Consider the following 25,001-nt stretch of genomic DNA (forward strand, 5'->3'; position numbering starts at 1 on the left):
TTACATCTCTATATATAACATAACATTACATATACTGCCTAATCACACAGATTACATGTCAAAGTGCTGGCTTTTAATAAATAAAAAAATAATCTGATGAATGGAATGTGTTGGCATACATTCCTGGTATGATCTGTGTGATGTCTTTTTTGGCCCCTACAGGAATGTACCATCTTTATAAAGCATGCTGCCAGTGTTTACAGCTCAATGTCTGATTCATTGAAAACCTTTAGGGGTTTTCCAATCTGTTCTTCAAGGACCAGAGCAATTGCCGATTGGTGCTATTCCAGCAGCAGTACACTGATTATACTGCAGATGCCATTTGTTAAAGGGAAATCTTACCAACAATCTATTTTTAGGTTTTCCCAGTCAAACCACCATGGACATTCTAAAAACGTCGATTTTAACATACAGTTACATCAAACCTATCAAAACATCCCACATGTGAAAAATTCTATGTCAGACATCTTCTACCCCATCTGTTTATCAGAATTTAAAATTGAACGTGTTCCTTTCAAATAGCCAGCTGGAAAGATTTGTTGGACAGTTGTCCTCCAAGTCCTGTGGGTTTAATAGGTTCATATCAGTTCTCTTTAAGAATTTGAAAGAATGTCAGAAATACAAAGAAATGTATGTTTGCGTTGAAGGTGGGATCGCCTGATTGATTGAAAAAATAGGAAAGTTAACTTAAGTTCAAAGCCATTTCCAAACAACTTGCGACTTAAACCACTTGACCACCCTCGGCTACAGCCAATCACATTAGTTCTGCCTTTGGAGTGGAGCTGCCTCCAGAACTAGATCCATGACGAAAAATGCTGGTCTGCTACTCCATCTACCAACTATCCCTTTCCCTCTGTATTTGTGTTGGCAGGAGGTGGGCTGTGACCGACAGCTGGGCAGCGGTACCAGGGAAGACAGCTGTGGCGTGTGTGCCGGGGATGGCTCTACATGTCGACTGGTCCGGGGCCAGGCGCTGCCTCACATCTCACCGGAAGAACGTAGGTACACTATGACTTTGGCAACGGCTGAAATAGTACACTCTTTCCTCTCCAGGCTGACCCTACTCCATATCAACAACACACAGAGGTTGTGAACACAAACTCTTTTGAAAATACATTATCGTCTCACTTCCTGGTCCGTCTATGGCGCTAGGTAAATATCATCTCTCTCCATCTCCCTCCCCAACAAGGTTTACAACTGCTGTGTAAATATACTCTAGTTTCCCTAACTCTAGTCTTTTTCCTGGCCCATGTAAATATCCCTCCCCATGTACGTTCACAACACTTGTCAAAATATACTCTTTCTCTTTCTTTTCTCTGGCCCTTAATATATTATCCCTCCCTAACCAGGTTTGCAAACCCTACTAAAAATACACCAGTCCAACACTTGTCCTTTATGGCCCTATCTAAAAATCTCTTTGCTTGTGTTTACATCTACTGGGGACCCTCACACCTCTCTCTGGCTCTCAATACCCTATCCCTGGCCAAGTCCCAGGTCTCACCTGGTTATGTCGTCTGTCCTGGGTCTGACCCAAGTTAGTGTTAGGTTTGGGTAGGTTACTTTAAAGTTTTTAAATGTATGGATACTAGTGAACTGATTGATGTTGTAAACACCTACAGTAACTTTTGGACTACTCAGTTTAAACTAGCACAATGCGGTACCTTTCAGTTACCTGTAGGTTACTGAATATAAATATTACCAATAGAACATGTGTTGCAATATCTATCATTGTTAGAGTTTACATAGCCAGCCTTAAATCAATCAAATGAATCCAATGTATTTTAAAGCGCTTTTTATATCACAGTTGTCACTGAGTGCTTATACAGACACAAAGCCCAGGAAAAGCAAATATTTATAAGATATTGACAGACAATGTGTAGGAAAAACTCCCTAGCAGGGTTTGAATCTAGGAAGAAACCATAAGAGGAGCCAGTCTCTGAATCATATGGCCTACCTATTTGGAAGAACAGTAGTTACTCTCCCAAGACAGGATAGTGCTGGAGATACCGCAGGCCTATTCAGAACTGGGTAAAACTCCTGTTGAATACCATTCAGGGTGAGCTTGATTTTTATGTTTTAGTGCCTATAAGATTTAACATTTCTTATAAATTATATTTTACTGATTGTGATTGTTTTTCTTAATGTATGTTTTATTTCCAGTTTGTATGTGTTGAACTGTTATGTTCAACTGTAATGTAAGTCTTAGCTGTAAAAGAGAACTTGGTCTCTAAATAAATAAAAAAATGTAATTAAACATGCCTGTATACAGCTGACGTTTAATCATATGGCCACCCTGTATACAGTGGAGGTTGAATCATATGGCCACCCTGTATACAGTGGAGGTTGAATCAAATGGCCACCCTGTATACAGTGGAGGTTGAATCATATGGCCACCCTGTATACAGTGGAGGTTGAATCATATGGCCACCCTGTATACAGTGGAGGTTGAATCAAATGGCCACCCTGTATACAGTGGAGGTTGAATCATATGGCCTGCCTGTATACAGTGGTTGGGTGAATCATTTGACCTGCCTGTATACAGTGGAGGTTGAATCATGTTGCCACCCAATACACAGTAGAGATTTAATCATATGGCCTGCCTGTATACAGTGGAGGTTGAATGATATGGCCTAAGTCTATACAGTGGGGGGTGAATCATATGACTTGCCTGTAAACAGTAAAGGTTGCAGGGTTAGATATAAAAGACTCATGCCTGTCTGCACTGCACGCTATCACTGGGCAGAGTGCTCATTGCCAACACATTTCTTTTTCAAATATTATGATAAATTCTTTAAAACATGTTGTAGTATGTCATCCCACGGTATTGTAGGCAGTGTAATTTTACAGCTATCTTTAAACATATAATAGTCAATTTTCACAGAAACATGTCCTATCTTAAGTATGGAAATGGTATATATAGCCAATGTTTGTTATGGGCACAATGCATCCTTAGCAGACTGCTAAACTGTATTTTATAGGTTAATATAGACTTACATTTTTGTTGTCACTAGTCTGGATATGTAAACCCACGTTTGCCTGCCAGTGCTGATCAGTGCTTGTGCTGATCAGTGCTTATGCACAGATTAGATGTTTTCAAGACAATACTTGATTGTAATCCTGTAGGCCTATGTAAGATGCTAGATACATCATGCATGGTTTTATCTTTCTGTCTGAATTTACTAGTATTCTAAGAAGTAATCAGCTTGTTTTGCATAATTTCAATGTATTTGTCAATTCTTCTCAATAGATTTGCTCTAAATCCAGCGCTTGACCTGGGATAAAATAAGTGAAGGAACTGACAAATCGCAAACTAGGTTATGTTCATGAAAATGTATGTGTTAATAGGGCTTGCCTAAAATAGAAACCAGAATGCTATTTGCCTAAAATGTAATTCTTGTCGGTCCAGTACGGGTTGACTACAAACTGCTCTGCGTTCCATGTTTCAAAGAGTTGAGAAGTTTTGACTTGAGAAATGTTGACTTGAAGGTTGGCTATTTAAATCAACTTCCTGGAATACATTGAATAAGTATTTTTAAGACTTGGATAAAGTGATCTGAAACTAACTTGAAACTAAAAACCAACTCAGAAGCACATTTCCTTCCCCATAATTTGGGCATGGGGCTGGTTCTACAATAGATGGCATGAGACATCCAAACATTAGAAAATATTTCAGGTGTGACATAATTTCCCCATGTCTTTAAAGGCTAATTAAGTAGATTTTGGCATCAAAAATATTTGCATACTGTACTGAATTTATTGTTGGCATTCCAGCTGAAGTACGATATCAAGTTCCTTAAATTGACTTATTTTGGCATGCACTTGAAAGTGGAAATGAACATGCGTTACTCCCTGATTTATTTAAATGTTTTAATAATATTAGAAATAACAGACAGTAACCATGTAAATATTTGTCTTTTATTTGTTGGTAGGTGTTTATAGTGTCTGTCACACACATTGCCCTGGCCAGCAAGGATTTAGTCAAATAGTGTAGCGCTTGACTCTTTTTCAGTGCAATCAAAAAAACGACTGCAGTGTCATGATGTTCAGATGCAGAAAGTCAAAGTAGTTCAACAGCAGAATGTGATATGGACATTTATTAGGGAAAGCATTGCATTCTCTGAAACCCCCTCAGCGTTTCTTGTTTACCCCAAAAGTAATTTATTTTTTATTTTTGGATAGATACAAAAACATTTTTATTAGGGATGGGACTTTTTCCTTAACATCTGACGTGACCAAAAACTCTCGACCCGTATACTGTAGATCATCAGTAAACCCTGGGGTTTTTCCTGTCATGCCAGACTAATAACATTGCATATATCATATTATTATTACCATTTGCCACAGTATCTATTCTAGCTAATACCAGCACAAGGCTGTCTTTGTAGCTGCCCACTAATAGGGACGAAGCGGATCCTTGTACTGTAGAAATCTAAATTTGTATTGTTGTTGGACAGTGTTAGTTGTCAGCATTCACTTTGCCTGGGCCTGCCAGTCGCACTTAAGTCACTTCTCGTTAGCCAAGAATTCCCCCTTGCATGGAACAAAGTCCTCAAACACTTGGAGTCTGAGTTTTGACAAAGAAATACTGGGACTTTTGTTTCAACGGGCAGAGTTAGACGTTTTCACAGCATCATGCTAGTTCCTTTTAAAAGGCTGTTTGACCAAAGCTCCGGGTAACTCAATCCAAACCTGTTATGTTCTTTCTAATAAAGAGAGTCTCGCCAATAAATCACATGGGGTTCCATTGACATGCAGGCTAGCTCCAGTTCCACTGACATGCAGGCTACCTCCAGTTCCACTGACATGCATGTTACCTCCAGTTCCATTGACATGCAGGCTAGCTCCAGTTGCACTGACATGCAGATTACCTCCAGTTCCATTGACATGCAGGCTAGCTCCAGTTGCACTGACATGCAGATTACCTCCAGTTCCACTGACATGCAGGCTACCTCCAGTTCCACTGACATGCATGTTACCTCCAGTTCCATTGACATGCAGGCTAGCTCCAGTTGCACTGACATGCAGATTACCTCCAGTTCCATTGACATGCAGGCTAGCTCCAGTTGCACTGACATGCAGATTACCTCCAGTTCCATTGACATGCAGGCTAGCTCCAGTTGCACTGACATGCAGATTACGTCCAGTTACATTGACATGCAGGTTTCCTCCAGTTCCATTGACTTGCAGGCTAGCTCCAGTTGCACTGACATGCAGATTACATCCAGTTACATTGACATGCAGGTTACCTCTAGTTACATTGACATGCAGGTTACCTGCAGTTCCATTGACATGCAGGTTACCTGCAGTTCCATTGACATGCAGGTTACCTCCAGTTACATTGACATACAGGTTACCTCCAGTTACATTGACATGCAGGTTACCTCCAGTTACATTGACATACAGGTTACCTCCAGTTCCATTGACATACAGGTTACCTCCAGTTCTATTGACATGCAGGTAACCTGCAGTTCCATTGACATGCAGGTTACCTCCAGTTCTATTGACATGCAAGTTACCTCCAGTTCCACTGACATGCAGTTTACCTCCAGTTCCATTGACATGCAAGCTAGCTCCAGTTCCATTGACATGCAGGTTACCTGCAGTTCCATTGACATGCAGGCTAGCTCCAGTTCCACTGATAGGAAGGAAAATGGAAAATAGAAAGAAAAATGGGCAATGCAGAACACAGAGATTCTTAAAGAGAATCTGCCGCCTTCTGCCAAGAATTGAAAATGGGAACATGACAATGACCCATAGCACAACCGTACAGTGGCTGAAGGACATCAAGGTGAAGGTCCTTGAATGACCTAGTCAGAGCCCTGACCTAAGTCCCATCAACAATCTGTGGAATGACTTGAAGAGTGCAGTCCATTAGCGGTCACCATGCAGTTTGACTGAGCTTGAATAATTCTGCATGGAACATGTATGCAAAGTTAATAAAGCTCCTATGTAGAACCATCATAGCAATTGCTGGTTTCTGTGACTGCACTTGAAGAAAGTTAAAGAATTTTTGATCATTTCTGTATTGATTGACCTTCATGTCTTGAAGTAATGATGGACTGTCACTTCTCTTTGCTTATTTGAGCTGTACTTCCCTTAATATGGAATACTACAGGACAGACATGATGATGGTCTATGATGATGGTCTTCTGTATCCTGACCTTGTCACAACCAAACTGATTAATTAAATGTAAAAATTAACGTTTAACAATACTATACTATATGAAATCTATTTTGATCTGTCTAACACTTTTTTTTGGTTACTACGCGATTCCATATGTGTTATTTCATATATTTGACGTCTGCAATGTGGAAAGTAGTATAAATAAAGGAATACCCTAAAATGTGTAGGTATGTCCAAACTTTCAACTGGTACTGTATGTGCCTTTGTGCATGTACGTTCACCTGTGTTTAAAAGTGTGTGTGTGTGTGTGTGTCTGGCCCTTGAGCTCAGAGTAGAAGACTTCTCTTCTGTAATCATCTGTAAAAGCTCCTAATGAGGAACTGGCAGTTCCGCTTCATTCCTCCCCATCCACTCTCAGGACATCAGCATTCCAGACGACAAGAAATATAGAAATGTACAGAGACACACACTGACGTACTGACACACACACTCAAACACATGCACACAGGCACACTGACAGACACAGACTGAAAGAAAGAGAGAGCATAGTGTACAATGTGTTAGCGATCATTTATTCCATATTGTGTACAATGTTCATCAGTCGGTGTGTTTTTGAATATACATTTATATGTAACATGCCAGCCCCAGAATATCACTATTGTACTGGGCATGAGATGAAAGATTAGTCTAAACCCGAGCTCATAACAAAGTACATCCACGTTTCACTGTTTCCTAATTTGTTTGGGAGGAGGTCACTTTGAAAACGCTTGAGTGGACATATTTTCCCTTTAGACAATTGAACAAATGAATGGTTGAAATGGACTTTATTTCATTACCACTATAAACTCATGGACTGGCTGATTCTCTTTCCAAACGTAATTATTTTAGAAGCAACAACGACTTTGGTAGAAATCCAGCACGGTTTAATTGCTGGAAGGAGTGCCTAGTGTTGTCTCCCATATGGAACCCTAGTTATGTCACAGGGCCCATAGGGCTGTGGTCAAAAGGAGTGCACTGTACTGGGAATAGGGTGTGATTTGGGATGCAGATCCAGTACTGCCAGAGGGAAAAGTAGCTTTCTCAAACAGCGGAAAATAGCATTAGCACTCCACTCCTCCATAAACCTGTCGCCTCGTTAGAACAAAAGTCTTGCTCCACTCATACACAGGCATGAAGAATAACTTAGAGTGTGAAAATGACAAACACCTGAAAGGACAGAACTTTTGGCATCGGTCCTATGTGCATGTTTTTGCAAGCATTTGTCTTCCTGTCTTTATGTGTTAGTTTGTGTACCTGTCTTTATGTGTTAGTTTGTGTACCTGTCTTTATGTGTTAGTTTGTCTTCCTGTCTTTATGTGTTAGTTTGTGTACCTGTCTTTATGTGTTAGTTTGTCTTCCTGTCTTTATGTGTTAGTTTGTGTACCTGTCTTTATGTGTTAGTTTGTCTTCCTGTCTTTATGTGTTAGTTTGTGTACCTGTCTTTGTGTGTTAGTTTGTCTTCCTGTCTTTATGTGTTAGTTTGTGTACCTGTCTTTATGTGTTAGTTTGTCTTCCTGTCTTTATGTGTTAGTTTGTGTACCTGTCTTTATGTGTTAGTTTGTGTACCTGTCTTTATGTGTTAGTTTGTCTTCCTGTCTTTATGTGTTAGTTTGTGTACCTGTCGTTATGTGTTAGTTTGTCTTCCTGTCTTTATGTGTTAGTTTGTGTACCTGTCTTTGTGTGTTAGTTTGTCTTCCTGTCTTTATGTGTTAGTTTGTGTACCTGTCTTTATGTGTTAGTTTGTCTTCCTGTCTTTATGTGTTAGTTTGTGTACCTGTCTTTATGTGTTAGTTTGTGTACCTGTCTTTGTGTGTTAGTTTGTCTTCCTGACTTTGTGTTAATTTGTGTACCTGTCTTTATGTGGTAGTTTGTCTTCCTGTCTTTATGTGTTCGTTTGTGTACCTGTCTTAGTGTGTTAGTTTGTATACCTTACTTTGTGTTAATTTGTGTACCTGTCTTTATGTGTTAGTTTGTCTACCTGTCTTTATGTGTTAGTTTGTCTTTCTGACTTTGTGTTAATTTGTGTACCTGTCTATATGTGTTAATTTGTGTACCTGTCTTTATGTGTTAGTTTGTCTACCTTTCTTTATGTGTTAGTTTGTCTTCCTGACTTTGTGTTAATTTGTGTACCTGTCTTTATGTGTTAGTTTGTCTACCTTTCTTTATGTGTTAGTTTGTCTTCCTGACTTTGTGTTAATTTGTGTACCTGTCTTTATGTGTTAGTTTGTCTACCTGTTTTTATGTGTTAGTTGGTGTACATGTTCATGTGTATGTTTGAGGCTGATCATGACTTCAAGCGCTGGGAAGTTTCAGGAGACATGTGGAGGTGTTTAAAAACACATCCTGTTGGATGATCTGGGATACTGTTGTTAAGTCCTGAGATTTAAGGACAATCGGTTTATAACAGCTTTTGGAATGGGGGTCTCATCTATCACTGGTGCTTTACTACATTGCACTAAAACATATACGTCTGTGTTTATTAGTGGTTTGCAGCATGTTGTGTATATTTAGTTTGAGGTTTGATGTATTTGGACATAGAGCAGTTAAAAAGTAGCATTCTGTTTTTTGTTCTGGCCACCACTGACTTGTCCAGTGGTTTTTATAGACTGCAGTGCGACCTCATCTGATTTAAATGTTGCTATGGAAGTAGCCCATTATGCATCATTGGGACCTTCCATCTGTTATTGCCATCAGTTCATATTAACAACACCAAAGGCCATATGTACAGTCTCATGTGTCTCAAAGTAGCAGGGCTGATTTAGGATCAGTTCATATTAACAACATGAAGGGCCGTATGTACGGTCTCATGTGTCTCAAAGTAGGAGAGCTGAATTAGGACCAGTTCGTTTTAACAAAATGAAGAGCCATATGTACTCTTGTGATTCAGTTCCTCTTACAGTGAATTGCCACACTTGGAACCTGCACTAAACCTCTGCATGACTCTACATCTGAGGGGAATGGGATGTACCCCAGTAACACTAGGATGCACACACGTGCATGCACACATACATACAATACAGCACGCTTGCACACACTCATGCACTCGCACAACACACACACACACACACACCCTTCTTGCCTCATATGCTCTTGGACAGCAATAAGAGGTCATATTAGACACATTTCCTACATGGCGTTGTGGTTTTTCTGCTTTGTTTTCGCATTAGCACATTTAGCATTGGCAGCTGGCAAATGGAGAATTATTGGTTATCATTTTTTCCTTCCACTCTCTGGGTTGTGAGCTCATAGATTCCATGTTGCTCTTTGGCAGAATGTTTCTTATCAGTCTCTGTCCATGTCCTCATTTTCTATATAGTGCTCTACTTTTCACCAGGGCAGCAATGGTGTCATCTGGCAGCGGTTACGCCCGCTTTTTATACCATTTGAATCATTGAGATACATTACAGATGCATTATTTGATCCCACTTTGAAACAGAGTGGTTTTGACACAGTTCTATTTGACCTCGTAGAATTCTGTCTATTTTATTGTATGCTTAAGTGGTGTCTGGAGCTGTTTCAGTGCTTTTACTTGTTTTATATACAATTTACTTAGGTCTTATCAAGCCCCTTTGTTGATAAGACACTGAAGGTCAGTATGATCTGCCAACTGAAGTTCAACTCCTATACTTCAGACTGGTTCCAAATGGCATCCTATGCCCTGTTGTGTAATACTATCGATGAGCCCATTTAGAAAGTAGTGCATTATATGCAGTAGTGTGCCATTTTGGAAAGGCCAATCTTTATTTACTGAGGTTTATGCTCAAATCTGAAACCAGAAGTGGTTCTGTATACAAATCAACTTAAAAAAGGATGAAACAATCTGTTCATAAGAACAGGTACAGTTCTCAGTTGCTTCATTTGTTTACCCATCACCCAGAAAAGAGAAATTAGGACACTGGACATTTATTTTCTTAATAGTGGAAGGTTTCTCTCCCTGGAAGAAGTCTACGGGCCAAGATAGACTGTTATCCAAGGTTCAGTTTGCTCTTAATCAGACATTCTAAACAGCTAACTTCAGTCACTGCTAGTTTGAAATCTTTGGAAGTAATGGTGCTGTGTGAGAATGTTTTAAACAATCTCAAACTTATCTGAAATCAGCTTCATTTTGGTTTGATGTTACTAAAAGGAGATTTGACCATTTCAACAATCAATGTGCCCTGAATTGTTCCCCTGGTTTTAATGAATTCTTTATCACTTTCAATAGCTATTTAAAGAGAACTGATCCATGGATTACAGTTCCTCTTGTCCCATACTGTAGTCTACTTTCAGGGTGAAAGCAGCATCCAGCTGGCCTTGCCATTATTTAATAATTATTGTGGAGATTCTGGAAAATTCAGGAAGCATTTTTGTCGTTCTCCTACAATTACATATAATGTAACATTTAGTGTATTGTAAGTACTTCTTCTGAGTTGGATATATTATGGTATGATTGAGTATTTTTGGGGCATCCAATGTTTTGTTTTTACCTTTTTGTCTAGTGTTATGGCAGTTGTTGTATTATGGAGAAATGTTGGTGTATGTTGAGTAAGCAGTGTAAATAAAACCTCCTTTGTGTGTTGCTCCTACAGCTGTGAAGACAGTGCTGGAAGTCCCAATGGGAAGCAGAAGTCTCAGAGTCAGTGCTAAGGGACCAGATCTCATAAGTAAGTACAATACTGTACAAGTAGTGTAAACCATTTGTCATTACTCAATCTGACACCAAATCAGAAGTGTTTGTAATGATTTTCATAGCTGAAATATTAGACACGAGATCAGAAGATTTAAGGAATTGAAATGGCCCATTTTTACACACCAAATTGTTCCATATTAATTCACTGGGACATGATAGTGTTCTTTAAAGGGATAGTTTGTCCTAGAATTTGGTACACTTATAATGCTAAATTCAGGCTGGGACTGCTCAGCTTTTTGGTGAAAAACCTTCAAGAACAACTCCAGGAAAGTGTTATTTCACCTAAATATAAGTCTAGGGCGAACTATCTGTTTAACATGCTGATTTTAATAGAAGTGAAACATTTGTATTTTTCTTACTGAAACATTAAATCTCTCCTGTTCAGGAAACAGAACACTTTCTATCTAAATTAAACTGTTAATAATCATTGATTGGAGTTTTAGCAGTGTAGCACTTGTTGACAAAAAATATTATGCTTAATGCAAGTTCCAGGCATTGCCCTTGGGAATTAAGATTTTAATTTTAAAACCAAAGGGAAGATTTCCCCCCCTACTGCCCTTTTAACACCACTCCTAGCAACCTCTGGTCACCTATCCAGGGACTGACCAGAACAGACCTGCAGTGGGATTCATGGTTCAATAAGTGCTGGATACTAAAAGGGTCAATCTCTAATTGGTATGGTATTTTTATTTTTGTAACTTTATTTAAATGATACTACCAATTGCCTTGTTGGTTAATTCCGCCCAATTTCATCTGACCTACTTTTGATGGCTCTTTCTCGTAACCGCCCCCTCACTCGAAGACACGCTCTCTTTATTAAAACCCCTTCATGCCTTCCCTACACTCTTCCAAAAGGGTTCTTCGTCAGTCCCCATAGCAGAATCTTTTTTTTTTTTAAGTAGAACCCTTTTGGGTTTCATGTAGAAGCCTCTTTGGAAAGGGTTTTATTTGGAACCAAAAAGGGTTCTAAAGGGAACTAAAAAGGTTTCTTTAAAGGGTTCTCCTCTGGGGACAGCTGAAGACCCTTTTTTTCTAAGAAACTGTATATCTCTCACACACAAACATTTGTTTTTATTTCTCTCTCTCTAAACTTCTGGGCTGTCAAATGTCGTTCTGGCAGTAGGTCAGCTAGTAATTTATGGAGAAAGTCATCCCATTGTCTGCTGCCCTGACCAGTACTGTGAGAATCACATGCATCTCACTGACACAGCTCACCTGAAATATAGATGCGTTTAACCTACAGGCCATTCTAAAATGCACGCACGCACACATTCCATAGACGCGCAAACACACATGCACATAGAAACACCAACACACGCACAGAGAAACTCCACATTCACTGACTAACGAAGTCACACACACACAACACACACATTACACCTCTCTTTAACATACTGAATCCACGTCATGCTTTGTCATTCAGGAATGTTCAGTGAATCCGGAATGTTTCAATGGGGTTCCAAAATAGAAAGAGATAAAGAGAGAGTTCACTCTTTCTTTCCTCCCTGTTGGATTGTGGAGTTCATGCATGTCAGATTTATGGACTGTGTTTCCTGTGTTTGACCGCTGCCTGTGTTTGTGTGTGTGTATGTATGTGTGTTTGCGTCCTTCAGTGTGTGTGTGGGTGTGTGTGTGTGTGTGTTCTCGTATGTATGCGAGACGACTCCAAGTGTATATGTTAGTGCTGTGTCTGTGTGTGCTGTGTTAGAGCATTCAGATGAGCGTGTTTGAATGTGTTGAGTGTGTGTTTTGTCAGATGTTTTTAAAACAAGGTTTTGGAGTGACCTTCAAATTACTTTAGCTGATTGTTTATCAACTATCAGGAAGTTAGTGAGGCTGAAATGAAAAAGTGAAAAGAGTATTGATCTGAAAATCTAAAAGAAGTTTAAAAACACCATACCTGGGAACAGACATTCATAGAATGCCATTATTAACCAGATACAGTAAAGGTCATTAGTACAGGTAGAAGATAGATATTTACACGTGTGGGAAATACATATAAACCCATCTTAAAGTTCACCAACTCCCCTAAGACTACATAGTAGTCTATCAGGAGTACTTTGAGAGGATTGGTTTATATTTTCAATGTGCGGCTGAACTTAATTGATTTTCTTGTCTTTTTGGGTTACAAAATGACTCTTCATTACATGGCAAAGGGTTAGCCTACATTGTGGTTAATTGTTTTAAGTTGTGAGATTCCAAATTCTCATCTGTACTATATTATTGATGTTGAAATTATGTGAAATGTTAGTGATTCCAATCAACTCTAATGAAAAACATTGTTTTGGGAAGCCGTTCGAATCTTCCCCTTCATTGTGAAAGAAACACATGTTAGAGAAAGACAAATAAAGAGAGAAAGAGATGGCGAGAAGGAGGGCTGAATTCCATTATGTTTACAGAGAAAGGACTCTATCCAGTTCACCCTTCTTTTTCTCACACACACACTCAGTCGTTTGGCCAACAGACAGTCAGTGTGGCACATCAATTGCGGTCATTGGAGATGAAGTCTTTATTGTTACATCTTTATACTATTAAGCTGTTGGCATTGTAAAATCCCTGTTAACCTTGGTGCATTGGGCGCATAACAAAGTGTGTCGGAGCAGGAGTAGCTGATCTAGGATCAGATCCCCTCTGTTCATGGCAATCATATCCATTGACAGAAGGCAAGATTAAAAGGCAAAACTGACCCGTGATCTGCACATCTACACTGAGATGTTTTCTGAATATGGAGACTGGTCCTGTTGTATATGGGAGCTGGCATAAAGTTATGTTCAAATTACCACTTGGAGAAAAGAAGTGTTAACATGCTAAGCTAAAGGCTGGACTTTACCTCAGTTACTGTCATCTCTACAGGTTTCCAACATGGCAAAATTACTCTTACACATTTATTTTGAAACTGTCCCTGTCTGTAAGGATTACTGGTGATGAGGTATTTCATTGATTGTCTGATTTCATTGATTGTCTGTCTCTTGGTGTAGAGATTACTGGTGATGGATTATTTTACACATTTTGTGTCCCTTGATTTAAAAATAACTGATGATGGATTAGTTTACTAATTACTTGTCTCTTGGTGTAGAGATTACTGGTGATGGATTATGTTACTAATTTTGTGTCCCTTGATGTAAAAATGACTGGTGATGGATTATATTACTAATTATGTGTGTCTTGGTGTGAGTAATTATTGTGACTCACTGTTTTTCCTTCTCTCACCCCCTTCGTCTTTCACTTTCTTCCCCTGTCTTTCTCCGTCTTTCTCCGTCTTTCTCCGTCTTTCTCCGTCTTGCCCCCCCCCCGCTACGTCTCTGTCCACCCCCCCCCCCCCTCCATCTCTCTCTGCAGTTATCGAGGCCCAGTCCCTGCAGGGTCTCAGAGAGGAGCACAGTCTGGTCTCTCCCGGTTCCTACCTCATTGGTAACACCACGGTGGACTACCAGAGAGGGACTGACAGACAGACACTAAGGACACAAGGACCTCTGAAAGCAGATTTTTTCATTAAGGTGAGGCAAGGAAGAGCAGCTGAATGGTGACTCCTATCCAGAGTGTCCGACTCTAGCCTTTTCGGGGCCCTGAGCAACATTTATTTTGGGGCCCCTTTTTCCCGTATTGGTCGGGGGCCCCCTAGATGTTGGGGGCCCCCTAGCTGTCGGGGGCTCTAAGCGACTGCTGATGTCACTTATGCCTGGAGCCGTATCTAAAGATCTAGGATCAGATTGCCCGCCTCCAGTCATGATATGATCCTTTATCTGTAGTTTCAGTTATCCTTAACCTATGTCTATAGTTATTTCTCAATTCCTCAATTCATTTTCAGTCTTTTCACACTGTATTATCAGAAGCTGTCGTCTGAATTACTTTCAGTACGTTCTTTCCAAATGACCACTGTTAGTTATTCATTCACAGTATATCCACTCATGTCAAAATGATAAACAGATGATGTCAAGGAGGACTTGAGACATCCATGCAGAGAATAGGGTTCTGTTTGGGACACAACCCTAAGATTTCTCCTGTCACTAAGGTTATCCAAGCACCAACATGACACCAGTCGTATAACTGAGGCAATCAATGGCTCCTAATTAACATCATCATCCTCAACATCTGAAAGTCAGGCCCTGCATGTATTCCTTTACAAAGAGCACTACAATGGGTGCAGGCCAAATGGCTCCCTATTCCCTTTGTAGTACATGACTTGAACTCATTGCACTATAAATGGAGAGTGGTGCTATTTAGAGTGCGGCCTCTGTCTTTCACATGGAACCAATGACCTAATTACATACTATAGGATTTGGACCAGGTCCTACAGTGCTGGCTACCTAAATTAACTACATTATCCACATCACAAATGTTTAGTTTAGAAAATAGGTTCTGCTTTTATCTGATGTTAGCGAACCCTTGTTTATTCAGCGTGATTATTAATGTTGAAATCATTCATTTGATTAGAGGGATACTAAAATGGAGCGGGGTCCAAATACTTGATTGCAAGGCGTTCTTCTGACGAAATGTTCTGTATGGAATAAGGATAAAGACTGTTTTGAGTTGGCACCGGTCTGTCCAAACTTTGACATGTACAACTGTTCACCGTGGTACGTTCTAAGGACAGTTCGAGTCTTGAATCTCAATAATAGTTTGAAACATTCCTAGATGTTCAGCATGCACGTGAGTGAGTGTTTGTTTGTGCCTGTTTCTCACGGGTGTGTTTCCTTCAGGTGAAATACGCTGCTCCCAGGGACACAGTCATCCAGTTCCTGTTCTATAAGCCGATCAGGTACCAGTGGAGGGAGACCGAATTCTTTCCCTGCTCTGTCACCTGTGGAGGAGGTGAGTTCAACCCCATATCGTCTATTCTCGAGACAATCACCATAATACCTTTGAAGGACCCAAAACGAACCCACTGTTCACTATATTTGGGTCCAGCGTATGGTTATCAATGTATTTGTTGCTGGCTATTATTGTTTTTTTGTCTGGCAGGTTACCAGCTGAACTCAGCTGAGTGTACAGACATCAGGTCCAGTCAGGTGTTACCGGAGCACCACTGTAACAGCTACCCGGAGAACACAAAGCCCACACCCAAACTGAAGGAGTGCAACATGGACCCCTGTCCTGAGAGGTATGTACACATCTACAGTGGTCCCCGCCCAAGTGATCCTTTTCTCTGTGTAGGGGAACGGCGCCATTTTGGAACCAAGTACAACTGTTATTAAAAAGAAAAAGTGGAAAAAAAGGTGTCATTGGGAATGTGAAGGCTGTATGAAACATGTAGGGCCTCATGGTGATGTGACATGTCCTGCTCTCTGTCCTCTCTAGTGATGGCTTCAAAGAGGTCATGCCTTATGACCACTTTCAGCCTCTGCCAAGGTGAGTGAGTGACTGCTGCTGTGTTATCAGGACAGTAGTGTTGTTAGCATTGACAGGGAGGGCATGTGACTGGGACCTACTGGGAAGAAAGGAGCTGGTGGGACAGCACTTTCACTTCGGGATGTCCGCCTGCTCCCTTCTTCATAGTAGGTCCCAGTCATTGTTCGAAGACATGCCTTAATGACCATTTGTGGCTAACTGGGATCACTTCTCTGTTTTTTAAAGATAGACCACGGTTGACCTTGCAAATGTACATTTTGTCTGTTGGGTGGTCATTTAGCAGACAATCTTTTCCTTAGCAACTTACAACTGGGTAAAGCTTTAATGCAGCAAGTTAATGAACTTGGCATGGTACATACAATACATTTTGTTCAGATCTTATGAACTTTTGCTATAGTGCATAGTTTTGGTAACAAGCTGGTAGCCATTGCCATTTTTCCAATTAATGTCTCAATTTCAAACAAAACAATGGGCCATGATGCTATTCTTACAATCCAGGCTTTCTCTTTGTTTAGCTGGGACATACAATCCCATGTACTAATACAATTATACATACTATATTATTAGTAAATAAGAATTTGCCAAATATAGTTTCCTGTGAGCCATTAGGTAACCAGCACAGCCACTGGTAGTTTTCCACTAAGGCGGGAGGTTGCCGCAAAGTTCTGTTTAATACATCTTGGGAGAGAATCATTGGGTAAAGCTCCACCAAGAGTCCCTTCCCCTGTTTTGTCCCCAGGTGGGAGCAGGGTCCCTGGACTGAGTGTTCAGTGTCCTGTGGGGAGAGCGCTGGGCTGCAGGAGCGCAGCGTGGTGTGTGTGGAGGATGACGCCCATGGTCAAATCACTCAGGTGGATGAGTGGAAGTGCACCCACTCCCCACGGCCCATCACGCAGCAGAGCTGTAACAGCTTCACGTGCCCACAGTGGGTTGCCATGGAGTGGTCACAGGTGAGCTGTGTAGTTCCAGTCAAAGGGCTTTGAAACCTTTCTAAAGTATTTCATTTAGGGTTACTAGGATTTATTCCTGTCAACTATTGCTGCATGCAGCAATGAAACAATGAGAAAACAGACATTTTACACAGTGCATCAAATCAGTTAATGCATTATCTCAGTATGACATAAAATGAATATTAACTGTGTGTGTGTGTGTGTGCGTGTGTGTGTGTGCGTTATCAGTGTACGGTGACGTGCGGTCGTGGGTTGAGGTACAGAGTCGTTCTCTGCATCGACCACCGGGGGCAGCACACAGGCGGTTGTAAAGCCCCTCTCAAACCTCACATCAAGGAAGACTGCCTGGTACCTGTCGCCTGCCACAAACCCAGAGGTACACCACCCGCTGTGAAGGTCTTTCACAACAGGAGTCTAAACCAATCCCACTGCGCCAGAGTCTCCATCGGCACGCGGCTCTGCTCCATTTAGCCGACGGCAAAGTCGATCCTCTGTCACGCCAAACGTTTTGCGACCAGGCGCGTGGCCTTCCCCGTCCACAAGCAGCTATACTGTCAGCTGTAAATCTCCATCCGCCAAGCAAATATTTAGCTAGCAGACCATTAACTGAAACCACAGGGCTTCATTATCACAGCTAGAGATGGCCAAGGGACAAGAGTCTACAGACCTTTGCTGCGTGCGTGCGTGCGTGCGTACGTGCGTGCGGACGTGCTTATTCTCGAGAGCACGCTGGCCTGCATCTGTCTGTAGGCCCGTGACTGATCCCCTGTAGAGTGATCTTGGTTTGGCTCAAGGCTTCAGTCATGATGGCAGAGAGTCAGTACTGGCATCCTAGTAGACATCTGGAGTAAATGATGGGTGAAAATACGAGCTATTTGAGAGGGAAATATTTGCTTTTAAAAGTCTTCCATTGAAATAGTAACGATGCTCATTTGGTCGAGAGGAGGATATGTGTTGTTAATCAAACGGGCTCTATTCTGATTTAGCGGGATGGTGATGGTTTTGGTCATTTTCACGCTGGGCTGAGTCATGGTGACAGCTCTTTGAGAGGCTGTACTCAGGACCTCAGCTTAGCTAGTGCACGTGGCTACGCTCCCCAAGTGTTTTACTAGTTGGCTCCGGAAAGTTAACTGTTCAGCATTGCAAGGCCAAGGAGAAGGTTTCACACACGTGCACAACATATGCATGCAGACTCTCTCACCCCCATCAACGCAGACACACACACACAGTGAAGGAGAAAGGCAGAGAGAGGGAGAGACAGAGAAAGAGAAATATAGAGAGTGGTTTCTACCTGGGTTTTCGAGTGAAGGGACTTCCTCTTGTCGAAGCAGGTCTAGGATCTGTTTTCGTTCCCCAGACGTTCTCTGTGAGATTCTGGGGTCTGCTATAGATCATACCGTTTAGAACGTTCCATGAATTGCAGTGTTAACCTAAACCAAACATTGTGCCCTTTTCATTTCCAAAAGCACACTGTCTGAGAAAGGGTAGATACTGTCGCTAAGCAGAAGGTAGGTTAAAGTTTCTGTCGCTAGGCAGATGGTAGGTTAAAGTTTCTGTCGCTAGGCAGATGGTAGGTTAAAGTTACTGTCCTTAGGAAGCAGGTAGCCTAGCAGTTACCAGCCAGCGGTTGTCATTTAGAGAAATAACTTCTCCATAGGCACCCAGCATGGCATTTATATTTGTCTTTCAGGGGTTTGGGATATAGCAATCCAATTTCAGTTGGACCTTGGTTACTACTGACAAAGTGGATAACAGCATGTAACTGAGGGTTATCTGATCCATCTTTAAGTGACTTTGGATAACAGCAAGTAACTGGGGGTTATCTTATCAATCTTTAAGTCTCTCTGGATAACAGCATGTAACTGAGGGTTATCTGATCTATCTTTAAGTCACTCTGGATAACAGCATGTAACTGGAGGTTATCTGATCTATCTTGAAGTCTCTCTGGATAACAACATGTAACTGAGGGTTATCTGATCTATCTTCAAGTCTCTCTGGAGAACAGCATGTAACTGAGGGTTATCTGATCTATATTTAAGTCACTCTAGATAACAGCATGTAACTGAGGGTTATCTGATCTATATTTAAGTCACTCTGGATAACAGCATGTGACTGAGGATTATCTGATCTATCTTTAAGTCTCTCTGGATAACAGCATGTAACTGGAGGTTATCTGATCTATCTTTAAGTCTCTCTGGATAACAACATGTAACTGAGGGTTATCTGATCTATCTTTAAGTCTCTCTGGATAACAACATGTAACTGAGGGTTATCTGATCTATCTTTAAGTCACTCTGGATAACAGCATGTAACTGAGAGTTTTCTGATCTATCTTTAAGTCTCTCTGGATAACAGCAAGTAACTGGAGGTTATCTGATCTATCGTGAAGTCTCTCTGGATAACAGCATGTGACTGAGGGTTATCTGATCTATATTTAAGTCACTCTGGATAACAGCATGTAACTGAGGGTTATCTGATCTAGAGTCTGTTCCTGTTGAGGCCAAGCTGCCCTGGTTAAAACAAGCCCAGGAGCTGGAAGAACAACGCACCGCTACAGAGGAACCAACGTGAGTACACACGTACACACAACCTTGAATGAAAACTACTGTACATGCACATGCAAAAGCGAATTTACACACACAAACACACATACGCACCCATACACACCAGAGAACCTGTTCCAATTCAGGCCACCATAGTAAAGCCACATCCCTGGTCACTGCCTGAGGCCAGCAGTCATACGCACCCTTAATAATATGCCAAGAGGGATTGGATAGATCCAAAAGCGCCAGATAGTTGCTGTCTTTCTCTGTCTTTACACAACACAGAGCTACTTTATGATATACAGTACTCAACCCTCCACTGCCAATTATGCTTTTGGTTTGGCCCGGTCCTAAAAGTCTGGTCTTTGTGAAAGGAAATAAAGTTCAACATGGCTTATACAGCCGAGAAACCTTTAATATCGCTTCTCTTTCCACTGAATGCTCTTTTCATTACAAATCCTCGTCCATCAAAATTAGGTAATGGAACAACAAAAATACAAAAAATAAATATGGTACATTTCTAGCCATGAAGAAGAATGGTTTAGAAATGTTGTTTTCATAGGGAGAAAGTTTATATTGAGAAGTGACGAAATGTGCATTCCACGTGTGATCACTTTTTCTCCAAACTAATAATGATTTGTAGCGGTTATAAATATATAGAGTTGAAAGACAGTCTCGGAGTGACCTGGGTGGTCCGGTGTCCTGGATTGGTGCCCTGGATGCTCTGGGAAACATGCACGGCATGTTCTGCTGCCGGGGTTGGTTGGAGTCTGATCCACTGCTCTTTCATCAGGAATCTCTTTCCATGTTTTCTTGTCAAGCAAAGTGTACAAAATGCCTGGGAAATGAATCTTTAAAAATTGAAATGTGTCATTTCTAGTGTGCTACTGAATTAGAGAAGGCATGTGTCGATGAACCTCAGTTAGGCCACGTGCCTGTCTCCAAGGCTGACCACTGACTTACAGCAGCAACCTGTCCTGTTATTAATAGGGGAGATCACTGATTATGCAACACACAGTAGTAACCACAATAAACGACCATAAGGATGTATTTTTGTGTTTGGGCATTTTGGGAAGCACGAATTTGGCTGATTATTACCACAAATTAAGATGGGCCATCCCGCTTTTTATTAAAATATTTCTTCAATGTTAAGTTATTCGAGAGTTCTGATTGACATTCAGATAAAAACCTTCCTGTTTGTGTTTATTCCTACACTACAAGATCACAGACAGAATTTATAGGACCAGTATTTACTATATTAATGATAAGAAAATGTATCTACTTAATAATATTTTTAATATTCAGTTTGCTTGTACTGTATATACACAGTGTTTACGAAATTGACAGAAAAGTTTAGGATTTATTTTCCTTTCAAATTTATTAGATCTTTTTTTTAGAATCAGTTGTTTTTATTTGTTTTTGTTTTCTATAAAATTACTTTATTTGTTATAGTACACACACTGAGAATTTGAATTGGTGGAATTGTGTTGTTAGAAGCAGACAACATACAGTGTGGAGAACAAGTATTTGATTTTGAAGGTTTTCCCACTTACAAAGCATGTAGAATTTGTAGAATCTATCATTTTTAACATAGGTGCTCTTTAACTGTGAGTGACGGAATCTAAAACAAAAATCCAGAAAATCACATTGTATGATTTTTAAATAATTGATTTGCATTGTATTGCATTACATAAGTATTTGATACATCAGAAAAGCAGAACTTATTATTTGGTACAGAATCCTTTGTTTGCAATTACAGAGAATATACGTTTCCTGTAGTTCTTGACCAGGTTTGCACACACTGCAGCAGGGATTTTGGCCCACTCCTCCATACAGACCTTCTCCAGATCCTTCAGGTTTCAGGGCTGTTGCTGGGCAATACAGACTTTCAGCTCCCTCCAAAGATGTTCTATTGGGTTCAGGTCTGGAGACAGGCTCTCCAGGACTTTGAGATGCTTTGAGTTGTACTCCAGGCTAGGCCTCATTAATACAGGTAATGAGTGGAGAACCGGAGGGCTTCTTAAAGAAAAACTAACAGGTCTGTGAGAGCCATAATTCTTACTGGTTGGTAGGTGATCAAATACTTATGTCATACAATAAAATGCTAATAATTTTTTTACAAATCATACAATGTGATTTTCTGGATTTTTGTTTTAGATTCCGTCTCTCGCAGTGGAAGTGTACCTATGATAAAAATCGGCAGTATATCAAATACTTGTTCTCCCCACTGTATGTGGACAGAATACAAGATATGTAAATACCATTGACCTGCATCTATCTTCCAAATCCACTGGAAATGTTTCTCATATGTTAAGTAGCGCCATAGAGGTGAATGAACTTTGCATTTATGTTTTGTTTTAAATTTTAAACAAGCAAAACATCGAAACGAAAGCAGCATGGGCTAGACCAAGACTTACTCGCTGAGTGCCAATGCCTCCACACTTATTTAAAAACAAAACAGAAATCTGTCGTTCTATGCCTTTCTGGACTGCTAGATAATGTGGAAAAATACACTCATAAAGATACCACCCTGGTCAGCTGTGGTGCACCAAAGAGATCCATCTCAGCGGCATCTATCTAAAGTTCTTATTTCGCCCAGCGTATCCAGAATAGGGCCGCCTCTTTGGGAAGGACCCAGCTCCTCTCTAGGTTTCTGCACAGGCGGTTTTTAGTTTTTTCTATTCTTACCATTGTACTCTCATTGCTCATTGCTCGCTGTTTGGGATTAACACTGGGTACTATATCTATATATAAGTGCTTTGTGACAACTGCTAATATAAGAAGGGATTAATAAAACACATTTTTGTATACAGCACAGGATTCTGATGTCCAGTCCAGGATTATGGGTTTAGGTGTGTGTGTCACTGAACAGGGCAGTCCGGATGTCTCCAACACAAGCCCTTACCACGGGCCTGATAACCTGTGCGCGCGCGCACACACCCACACACACACACACACACACACATACAGTACACACATACACACACACACATACAGTACACACACACACATTCAGTACAAACACACACGCATGTTAATACACACATACTCAGAGCCCAACCACATTTCAGTTGTACTGTCCTGGTGTGTTCCCTTTGCTGGTGATGAGCATGTGATCACAACCTGCAGCTGTGGCCTTGTTAGGACTGACACCCACCCTGGGATCCGTCAGGTCTGGGTGCACACAGTTCACACACACACACACACTCATACACCCACACACTCAGCTCACACAGCCAGTCACACACTCACACACCCACACACACACTCACACACTCACACACCCACACTCTCAGCTCATACAGCCAGTCACACACTCACACACCCAAACAGAAACCCACAATCTCAGAAAACCACAAACTCAGAAAACCACACACTCAGAGACACACCTCACACACACCTCACACACCCACACTCACACAGCCAGTCACACACTCACACACCCACACACTCAGCTCACACAGTCAGTCACACACTCAGAAAATCACACACTCAGAAAACCGCACACTCGCCGACACACCCACACACTCGCATACACACCTCACACACTTGCAGTCACTTCATACTCACTGCGTACACCCACACACTCAAAGACAACTCACACACACCTTGCAGACATCCTTCAGGATTTGCCACCCAGAGCTTTTCAACCAGGTCTTCCCCTCTTTAAATCTGACAACAGTTTGTAGTATTTTAAGGAAGTTAAATACTTTATACTTTACCTAATTTGACCAGAAGAGGGGTCTAGTTCCACAATGTCACTTTCATTTTAATTCTAACATCATCATGATCTTTCTCTTTGACACATTAGTCTAAACATGACACACAGAGACACACATATATCTATACACACACACACACATACACACACATATACACACACACACACACACACACACACACAGACACTCAAACATGCACTCTTGCACACTGGTATAAACATGACACACCACGGCTGTGCGGGAATAGCAGGTCTCATAAAAGCCAATCCCAGGAGCTATGAGAATGTTTAGACAGCGGGACCATGACTGTGTGTGTTTCTGTGTGTGTGAGGTGTGTGTGTGTGTCTGTGTGTGTCTGTGTGTGTGTGTCTGTATGTGTGTGAGTGTGTGTCTGTGTGTGTGTCTGCTTGTCTGTGAGTGTTGACTTTCTCATCTGGCTTTGAGGGGTGATTGGACAAACCTAACTACTTTCACAGACCCTTTGGCTTTTATTATGGTTTTTTTTCTGAATTTAATGAAGCTAAATACATGGAAATTGTCATGATTTGATTTCTCCCACGTAAAAAATGTTGGGTTCTGGTTATGAAGGAATGTTCTTTTAACGTTCTTCGTGCTCTTTCCCCCTTTTTCCTCTTCTCATTATACATTCAACATCCTGAAATATATTGTATCCAAAATGTATGTCATAGTACAGTTTTTAAGTATAATATTGAAAGTGTCTGCCATTCACAGTAACCTTTTCAAATGACACCTAATGGTTATTTCCATGATGGCCTATAAAGGGCTTTTGCTTGGCTTTTTTAGCAAAAATACTTTATCCTGCCTTTTCAAACATTATTAACTATCTCACTCTATATGGAATTTAGGCAGTTGACATCAAAAAGCCAGTTGACACCCAAAGAAAGGAATATGCTGGAACTTGACAGCCGTCATTCCTCTCTGTGGACAATACATCCCATTGTTTGGGTGGAGACATGACAATCTTGTCCTCATATTCCAGAATCTCTGGTCTCTCCCACTCCATTCCCTGGCTGGAATCCAAACACAAAGCAGACAGCCCCTTAGTGCTTGGCCTGGTCACTTTTCCAAGGGGGAATCCCCATCAAAACCGGATGCAGTTTTGAGTGCCATCTGAAGGGCTGCTCCAGTTTAAAAAGCTGCCCTCTCGGCCATGGTGTTGGCTTGAGTGAAAAAACACCTCACTTGCAGGGTTGATGTCACCCGCAATTCAATGTAAATTGTAATTACATGTCAAATGCCTGAGGCCGGTGTAGGGTTTTGGGTTAGAGGGCTGAGGGTGTAGGGTTTAGGGCATGAGGGTGTAGAGTTTAAGGGCCGAGGGTGTAGGGTTTAGGGGCCGAGGGTGTAGGGTTTAGATGTCAAGGGTGTAGTGTTTAGTTGCTGGGAGTGTAAGGTTTAGGGGTGGAGGTTGTAGGGTTTAGGAGCTGAGGGTGTAGGGTTTTGGAGCTGAGGGTGTAGGGTTTAAGGGCCGAGGGTGTAGGGTTTAGGGCATGAGGGTGTATGGTTTAGGGTTTAGAGGTCAAGGGTGTAGTGTTTAGTTGCTGAGAGTGTAAGGTTTAGGGGCTGAGGGTGTAGGGTTTAGCG

General features: G+C 41.2%; 1 protein-coding gene across 3 annotated transcripts in view; it reads left to right on the plus strand.

Moving 5' to 3' along the window:
* Positions 1–25,001, plus strand: part of LOC109614600 (ADAMTS-like protein 3) — a 141,592-nt gene that overhangs the window by 113,108 nt on the left and 3,483 nt on the right. For 2 of the 3 annotated variants that reach the window (XR_004576869.1, XM_020055993.3), the window contains exons 7-15: positions 872–998; positions 10,732–10,806; positions 14,172–14,329; positions 15,533–15,644; positions 15,795–15,933; positions 16,131–16,181; positions 16,921–17,131; positions 17,360–17,507; positions 19,614–19,698. Coding sequence is in view for 2 of the 3 variants with exons in the window: in XM_020055993.3 (XP_019911552.2) it covers positions 872–998; positions 10,732–10,806; positions 14,172–14,329; positions 15,533–15,644; positions 15,795–15,933; positions 16,131–16,181; positions 16,921–17,131; positions 17,360–17,507; positions 19,614–19,698 (1,106 nt within the window). In the remaining variant the exon portion in view is untranslated. Of the gene's footprint in view, positions 1–871; positions 999–10,731; positions 10,807–14,171; positions 14,330–15,532; positions 15,645–15,794; positions 15,934–16,130; positions 16,182–16,920; positions 17,132–17,359; positions 17,508–19,613; positions 19,703–25,001 lie in introns of those variants that run through there. The other variant, XM_010877102.2, reaches the window with a different exon arrangement.

Source organism: Esox lucius, chromosome 2 (genome assembly GCF_011004845.1).
Source record: "Esox lucius isolate fEsoLuc1 chromosome 2, fEsoLuc1.pri, whole genome shotgun sequence".
In the NCBI taxonomy this organism is placed as follows: Eukaryota; Metazoa; Chordata; class Actinopteri; order Esociformes; family Esocidae; genus Esox; species Esox lucius.